This window comes from Anabrus simplex, chromosome 10 (assembly GCF_040414725.1).
Source record: "Anabrus simplex isolate iqAnaSimp1 chromosome 10, ASM4041472v1, whole genome shotgun sequence".
NCBI lineage: Eukaryota > Metazoa > Arthropoda > Insecta > Orthoptera > Tettigoniidae > Anabrus > Anabrus simplex.
The window spans coordinates 112,905,448-112,914,770 of NC_090274.1; the positions used below are offsets into that span (position 1 = coordinate 112,905,448).

Sequence of the window (9,323 nt, forward strand, 5' to 3'; positions counted from 1 at the left end):
TATGGAATGTGTTTTGAAAGTTTAGAAAGGTGAAATATATTAAAATTAATTGTATTTTTCATAAATTTGTTGGTTGACGAAATTACCAAGTCATTTTTGATAGTTTAGTTTTTGTAGTGTCTATGTCAACTATTGACTACCTTACATTATAACAGTTTCATTGTAACTTGCCGGTAAGTGGAGAATAGATCCAGTAATATATCTACCAATTTCTAGCCTTGTCCATAACACTCCTAAATTTATACCAGTCCAAATCTCCTAAGGGGACGAAATATGGGGCTTTGCTTATAATTTAAGTGTTCTCTCTGTAGGGATGAGAGTGTGCACGCACAGGTATTTCTATTGTTTTATGGATAATTTCTGATGCATTTATCTCTAAGTACAAAGAGCTTCGATTTCACTGCAATCTTTCTTACGATGTATTGGAATAGTTGAGACTGAAAAACAAAGGAACCAAGCTGACACATAAATGGAGAAACTTCAAATGATTCCCCAATTGAGAGGAGATTTCTGAACATGCATTGCTGTCCATAATTTATAATTAAAGATCTGAATTATTATTATCGTATGGCATTTACAAGCACAATGTGCAAACATATACAATGAACATATACGTTAAACTAGAATGTCCAGCTTCGACAACCAGTCCACCGCACTTCGTCCTTAAATGCTGACAGTGAACAGCTCTTTTCAGCACTTTCACAACATCTCCACCTTTTTATAATAATTATAACAGCACCTGGCTTGGCCTGTTCTCAAACGGTTGAGTTTTGACCACTCATGTCGAGGAAGATAGAAACCTCGCACGTTCACCGTTAGGTCTTTAATCAAAAAGGCGTTGGTGGGTGGACATTTTTCCCATCACTGTCTCCATTCTGCTGTTACACCGAATTTTTCATGGGTGTGTATTCAGTCCAGAGTGTGTTCCGGGATTTTAACCTCATCACAGGGGGATCTCGTAAGACATCGAACAAGAGTGAGTTCCTGTGTGCTAAGTTTTTCTTGAGCAACTGCACTTTCGCTGCTTTTCTCCCCAGATCTGGAGGAGCAATGTTTGCTAAAGCAGGTAGCCACTGAGTAGGAGTGGACCTCACTGTACCAGTAACAACTCTCATGGTTTCATTGAGCTGTACGTCAACCTTGCTCGAATGTACGCTGTTTTCCTACATAGAGGAAAGCCTAAAACAGAACAATTATTTAGAAAACAGTCCGGTTAAATCAATAACAATATTTAACATAATATAGACAAATTCCTGAGTTTATATCATTCTTTTGCATAGTAAATCCCCGTGTGTTATGTGGGTATTCATACTAAGGAACAAGATTCCCATCGAGAAATGTTATATAATTTTACATAATGTGTGTGTGACACAGTACTAGTACACCCAGACCACTGCCTCTCTCTCGCATCAGGTTGGCCAACTTAAGCATCTTCGTTTCTACATCGACCACCAGGGCCCGCCACTCACAGCTTTGTGTGGCAAAACGTTTATTCATTACTATTCTGTTCACCAGAATGCAGCTGAAACATCCTTTCAGCATTCACCCACTAATAACATTTAAACACACTGCTGCTATACCATCACACAACAACTTAACAGCAGCACCACCAGTTTGGCCAAACCTACGCAGCTCTGGTTCCCAGTTCTACCACACAGCTCAACAGCTCCCCAAACATTCAGAGTTCAAACGACCTGATGGCGCAGTGGCATTTGTTGTGGCTCCAAACATTTGCGTCACCAGTTCAAATCCCGATTAATTAGTTTTTTCATTTCATATACTGTATTTACTTTTCTTCACTGATGATTACTACAATATTGATTTTGTTTAATGTATTTTAAAATATCCTTGTTCTTATTCATCTGCGCTATATCAATAAATGAATGAAGTCCACCTCTGTGGTGTGGTGGTTAGTCCGAATAGCTGCCACCCCTGGTGCCATGGCTTCGAGTCCGGCTCTGCAATGAAATTTGAAAGAGGGGTACAAGGGCTTGCATGGGGTCTACTCAGCCTCGGGAGGTCAACTGAATAGAGATGGGTTCGATTCCTCAGCCATCCTCAAAGTGGTACTCGGTAATTTTTCCCACTTCTCCTCCAGGAAAATGCCGGGATTGTACCTAACTCAAGGACACGGCCGTTTCCTTCCCTCAACCTCCCCTCACAAGACACTTGTTCAGCATAGGAGGTGAGGCCGCCTCTCACGCTCTAGAACACTGCCCTTGAGGCGGTAGAGGTGGGATCCTTCGCTGAATTCGAGAGAAAAACCAACCCTGGAGGGTAAGCAGATTAAGGAAGAAAGAAAGAATAAATTAATGAAACAAGTCATTTGAAATTCTTTTTTAAGTATGGTAACAAATATTGATGTTAACCAGTCAGATGGAATTCTCCCAGGGTTGTATACAGATGTGTATTAAACATGAAAGTTTTGATTTGGAGATTCCTTATCTTTTGGTTCTATTTAGATTGATATTACTGTGTGTTGTCACCGAAGCTCTTTGAACTGTCCATGTTGAACAGATGTTGGTGTAGCGGCTGCTCTCTGAGGGAACGAGTACTGCAGTACCTCTCTCATCCCACTTCCCATACCACTCACTCACTCTGAAATGCTTTTTTGTGTGTTAAAGGTTGCCCGACCCGTCCGCCTGTCCATTGACCGCCCAGGATGCTGGTGACTCGGCCGATGGCACCAACTCGTTCCCCAGAGCAGCTGCTGCAGCAACAACAATTAGAGCAAGTGTCGCACCACCGCCAACAATAGTGGAGTGAAGCCAAGTCTTCGTCACCATGACGACCATACCGATAATCAACATGGAGGTTGGGGAGCTCAAGGAGCGGGTGTGGAGCAAGGTGCAGGAACCGAGAACCCAAAGGAAGTTGATTTTGGTGATTGTGTCGATAGCCTTACTTTTGGACAATATGTTGTACATGGTGATCGTTCCCATAATTCCCGACTACCTTCGGTATATTGGTGCTTGGGGCTACGTGGAGGAGGAACCGCCACCTGAGGTGGAAAATGCCACCCTCATTCCAGAAACCCGAGCCATCAAGCACGACCACCACGGACAGGACTCAGCCACGGGGATTCTGTTCGCGTCCAAAGCTATTGTACAGTTGATGGTGAACCCCTTCTCCGGTGCGCTCATCGACAAGATAGGCTACGACCTTCCAATGATGATCGGGCTCACCATCATGTTCCTCTCCACCGCCCTCTTCGCGTGTGGCCGCAGTTACGGCGTCCTCTTCTTCGCTAGGAGCCTACAAGGCGTCGGGTCGGCATTCGCTGATACGTCCGGCTTGGCCATGATAGCGGACCGCTTCACTGAGGAAGCGGAGAGATCAAAAGCTCTCGGCATAGCTCTGGCCTTCATTAGTTTTGGATGCTTATTTGCGCCACCGTTCGGAGGAGCTCTGTACCAGTTCGCTGGTAAAGAAGTGCCGTTTCTGATCCTTGCCTTCATATCACTCTTGGATGGACTCATGTTGTTGCTAGTTATGAAACCTATGAAGGAACAAATCAAGTATTCACAACAAGAAAGACCTCCTACCATCCCCATCTGGAGGCTGTTCATCGACCCTTATATCGCAGTCTGTTCTGGAGCTCTGATGATGTCCAACGTTGCCCTAGCCTTCCTCGAACCTACAATTTCTCTCTGGATGGAGGACAATATCACGAACGAGAACTGGCAGATAGGAATGATCTGGTTACCTGCCTTCTTCCCTCATGTATTCGGAGTTATTCTGACGGTCAAGATCGCCAAGCGGTACCCTCAGTATCAATGGCTCATGGCTGCTTGTGGTTTGGCACTAGAAGGACTCTGCTGCTTCATCGTACCCTTCTCCGGATCGTACAAAGTGTTGATGCTTCCCATCGGGGGTATTTGCTTCGGCGTCGCTCTGATTGATACAGCCCTACTGCCTACCTTGGGGTACCTGGTGGACGTGAGGTACGTCTCCGTGTACGGTAGTATATACGCCATAGCGGACATCTCGTACAGCGTGGCGTACGCAGTGGGACCTATAATAGCTGGAGGAGTCGTGGAGGCCATCGGGTTCACAGCTCTCAACATAGGGATCGCCTTCTCGAACCTCCTGTACGCCCCAGTTCTCATGTACCTACGACACATATACGACTTCAAACCACTGGAAAATGAAGCGAACATTCTCATGTCTGATCCACCTGATAAGGAATATCAAACCTACACAATGCAGGATCAGAAGCCGGTAGTGGGAGACTTCAAGAACCATCTCGAGTATTCACGGTTCCAGGAGGACAACGGATCGAGCCCTGCTTACTACCCCGACAGCCAAGGACAGATCCAGGAGACGAGTTTGGACAAACCTGCCCCTGATGGTGCTAACGGTTACATTGGAGGAGGAACCACTGCGGGTGCCTACTATTCTGGGCAGCAACCGTACCAGGCCCGGCAAGAGCCGGCAGTCCAGCAGCAGTACCAACCTCCGCAACAGTACCAACCTCGCCAACAAGAACCGCAATACCAGCCCCAACTCCCACAACAACAACAACAACAAGGCTACCAGCAGGCATACCAACCTCCACCCCAGCCACCGCCTCAAGGCCAGGCGTACCAACGACCACACGCAGCAGCACCCTCCAGGGGTGACACAAACCCTTTCAGAGGACAAGTGGTACCTGGTGAGGATCAGGACAGGAATCCATTCCGTCAAGGTTTTGGCTATTAAGAAAAGGAAGCCGCAGCAGACTGAATTTCCATCATATCATCAAATACTACCCCAGTACTTGTGCAATGTGTCCTTTCTACTTCAGATAGGGGCATTCAAAATTACCATCACATCACAGAGACATTCATAAAGAATTCCAAAGTTTAAAAGAATGTTATGTAGATATAAAACGTAATTGTAATTATGTATATACAGAAATCCTGTAGATTAATTTGTGTACATTTGTTTCTTTATACAGAGCATTACGTTGTTGTTCTTGGTGTTATAGACATATCCATTTATTGATATTACAGAGTAAAATATAGAAAAGAATTAAACTGAAGTGCCAGAATAATGGACAATTCTCAATCGCCAAAGGATGACGATTAAGAAATCTTTACCTTGGTACGTGTGTTCAAACAATGGAGAACTGTCATACAGTTAATATGATTCCATATTAAATGTAAGTCCGTCGATCTTGGAGGCCAACTGAAAGCCGAGAAGCCGGTAGTTTGCATGATATTGCCCAGTGTAGAGCTCGATAAGGGATTCTGGGTCTCAGCGGGGAAGGTAACTTGAATCTAAAGTGACAGACTCCAGTTAGATAACTGACGATAGCTAGACTCATCCGCTGTTGGGAGAATTGGTCATATGTTTTCTAAAATCGGTAATGCCTACTTTACCCTATGTCATTTGATGAAACAATTGTTGGCGGTTGTTGTCCTCTAATTATTGCGGGACAGTCACTGACCAGTCCACTTGAAGGAGAACACGTTCACTCGAGGAAGGTGGACTAGAAATGGCTCAGTGCGCAGCGTTTTCAGTGTCCCATGAGGAAGTAAATTTATTTTGTAATGATATGTTCCTGGAATTCATTGATGAGTCAGACCAAGTTTTAACCTCAGTCATACCGAATCAATGATTGTTAATTGTATCGGTTATCCCACAGAGTGCCGCTTGACGAACATTTTCGTCTTTCTAGAGGTCTTTGTGCTTGTCCCACAAACATCGTCACGCCACTTTGGAGCCGCATTTACGCGAACATCCTACAAGTAATTTTAAAATTAAAGTATTTAATGTAATCGAAATTATCAAGACCACTCGGTTGACACAAGCGAACAGACACAAAATAAATACAGTATACCGCTACTCGCCTGTCACATTCATGCGGTGCCATCTGTCCCGACAATAATGAGCTCCGGGTGGTGGGGGTTGTGGTTGGGCCCAGTTTATTGTCCTCGGTCTACTCCTGGACATTTGTGAGGGCAATTGCCGAATTGGACCGAAGTGTTGCAAGCCAGTGGACTGTCTTCAGACAGGCATCGTGTAACGTAAGCAAAACGCAGTGGTGCCTTTATTTATGGCCTACATCAGTGATGGCATGCTAGTGCGTGACAAACGCTGTGCAGTGTACTCGATGATGGGTTGCGAGGCAACTTCACTTGTCCCTTCACGACGTTCATTGTCCACTGTTGGGAATAAGCACTAATCTGGTATACTGTTTCCTGGAAAAAATTCAAAGGCATAAACCATCTCACAGACAGAGTGCTCAATACTCAAGACACTTGTAATATTCCAGGGATCACTTGATCACTTCATTCAGGGTGTTAAAAATACATGACAAATTTGCAAAGTTGGCTTGCTCAGAATTAGTGCCGTTTATGTAGATATGAGTCTAGAAATTCGTAATTTACCCTTTGATTCCCTGATCGTCTTAATGCACAATGCATGTTAATGGTCACTATATAGGTAGGCCTACATGTGGATCCGTGGTTTGGCCTCCGCGCTCAACTGATATGAATCCCTTGTACTGCTTAAAGTCGTTGGAGGGTAAAGCAGGATTGTCATTCTGTACGTGCAGCGTATTTATAACTCAATGAGATGACGATCAGAATGACGGGTTTTAATATCTTGCTCATTACGAATTTGCGGGCATATGTTTATATGACCTTTTTTTCTTGTTTACGTATGAGGAATCCAAATCTGCAATTTCGTCATGTATTTTTGGAGCATTGTCCACTTCCCATGGAAGTGCACAAGGGGGAAGTATGGCAAATATCAGGCCACACATGAACACCGAGTTTAATTTTCAGCTTCATAAAGTATTTTGGCACTTCAGTCTTTTATTTTTATGAAGTGTTTAGATGTTAAGTTTCATAGTTAGCTCTATATAAACAGTTGAACATATCCCAATATAAACGCACTCCGCAGTAGATGTAGCATCACTCACTTATTTTTGTGACAACATTTTTCGTTCCGAATTTTTCTAAACAGAGCAACCAAGGAGAAAAACATATCAATATCCACATGCCATGTGATATCAAGGAAGATGAAAAATTCTTCCATGTATAGATAGTAGTGTGTAGTAAGTGTATATCTGAGTGTGAAATTTCTAACGTAGGGAAGTTTTGAGCAGATTTACTACTGTTGTTTCTATCGCTGATGCAGCAATTTCTTTGAATCATCCGAATTGCACTGTGGGAGCGTTACAATATTATGATTCTAGCAGTTCTTTAGCCAAGACAAGTAGATCATGCAACATGACGCAGGGGCGAGGCGCCCTTTGAGGCTCTCAGACTGAGCCTACCCTAAATTAGTTCTCTTCCGCTCTTATTATTTCGAAGAATATTTCAAATAGTACACTGGCACTTATCTCTTCTGGCAACCAATAGCTATTTAGTTCAGCTCAACCCGCCTCGCTCACAAGAAGTGTGGGGTGAAGAGGGGTTGTATCTCTTAAACATGTGCGTTTAGGCTTGCCCAAGAAGCTGTTGGTTGTCGTCATGGGAGAAACCCACATCGCTTGATGTCCAATGAGCACCACTGCGATCTGTGGGTGTTTGAGAGAACTAAAACAGTACAGTACATAACACAACACAAGGGATACAGGGCAGTCAACAATGTCCTATACACGATACCATTGTTTCCTGGCGTTTTATGGCGTGTAAAATTATTGAACATTTGATATAAAATTGAACAGGACTCGGACACCCGCCTCATTGGGTGTTATTTTAAAATACATAATAACTTCATTTTTAAAATGAATCCGTTCCGTGAAATCTAGCTTCCGAAAGTGGTATTTCGGAATCGAGTACATTACTTTCGAGATTTATTAAAGCTCAGCCTACCCTAAATCCAGTATCACGTTTGGCCATTGCCATCGCGTATAGAAGTGAAGTGTTCTGCACTCGACGCTGTCCAGTATCCAACATTCTGTTCGCAGCAATGCCAGTCTTTCTTCACCATCTCCTACAGTCCACCATCCGCAGCCTCTAGGTCGCTGCTCGATACAGTTTTACAATCGAACCATCACCATGGCATTGCAGGCCTGATGGACCTTAGTCAACCAAACGACGGCTGTACAATCTGAAGGCCTGAAGATAAAGAGATGACGACGAATCTTCTCGGCCTTTATTCTGGGCTTTCTAGATCGAAGCCACTGTCTCTACGTCAAACACGTCCTCAGTTGTTCTCACGTAAAGTGAATGGACCACTTACCAACTCGCCGGATCCAGGTAAAAAGACCTCCCACACGACCCACAATCGAATATGGCTCACTTTCTCGAGATCACTAAACTAAACACTTCACTAGCCTCTTCCTCTAACCCACATACGAACATCCACACAGGAGTTTCTGGACACCTTATGGTCCATGGCGATGAGAGTCTTCATCCAATATACTCTACATTTTCTCTTCGAGATATTTGCAAGCTGACAATTTCCGTATGCTCTATTCGACTGATGGCGAATGGCACGTAATTTAGGGACCATTCAAGCATTCATTATGCTTTCAAGACAGAAATGGATAAAACAACTCCTAAGTGGCCAGATGTTGTGCTTAAACCCAAACAGGGGTCACTCAATTCTTGGTGAAGGTACCTGGAGAAACTGCAGTGTGATAGCAGGACACGTATGTGATACGTCTGGAAGGTAACATAAGCGTAAATTCATTGATTTTCTAAATTCTCTGTAACTTGGACATATTTCAGTTAGAATCATGAAACTTTGTTTACTGATTTAAAATACATGGTTCTTATCTAAAAATATGAATCAGTTAAATCTAATTAAATATTTTTGTAAAAGAACTTTTAAAATTTGAATTTTGTTCATATTGATGTACCTTTTCCTTAGCAACGCCAAGGTCCCCGAATTTGAAATTTTTTACTGATTTCTGACAGTTTGATGATTTAACACCTGCAGGTGTTTTTTATTTCCTGCCTATTGCGATTTTTAAAAATAAATGTACTTCTCACTTCGAAAATTTCACAATTAACAATTAACACTCCAAAGTCCATAAAATTACATAATTTGTATTTCCCTTGCACAAAAGTGTGTGAAAGTGTTTAAACTGCGTGTATATCAAGTTTTAAATTGATACCTTTGGTAGTTCCAGAGAAAAAGGTACCTTCGCCAAAAAAAAAAGAAGTTTAGGAAAAGACAGTTGAATTTTGCAACACGCAACTCCGCATTGAGTCTCTCAAATCAACACAAACTTTCCGCGGTAATGGTCATGCTTGACCAACCGGAAATGAAGCTTCACAGCCTTCTTCAACACTCCTAAGTGTGATGCCGTCAACCGCCTGATAAAAGAGATGTAAAGAGTTCAGCGAAGGTGAAGGAAAGCAATGCATGAAAAAGAGGAC

At 43.1% G+C, this 9,323-nt stretch overlaps 1 protein-coding gene across 1 annotated transcript; it reads left to right on the top strand.

Annotated features, from left to right (window-relative positions):
• Positions 1–2,784: 2,784 nt before the first annotated feature.
• Positions 2,785–4,701, top strand: VAChT (Vesicular acetylcholine transporter). Its single transcript, XM_067154730.2, has one exon. It carries the CDS (start codon positions 2,785–2,787, stop codon positions 4,699–4,701), a length of 1,917 nt encoding a protein of 638 aa, XP_067010831.2.
• The last annotated feature ends 4,622 nt before the right edge of the window (positions 4,702–9,323 follow it).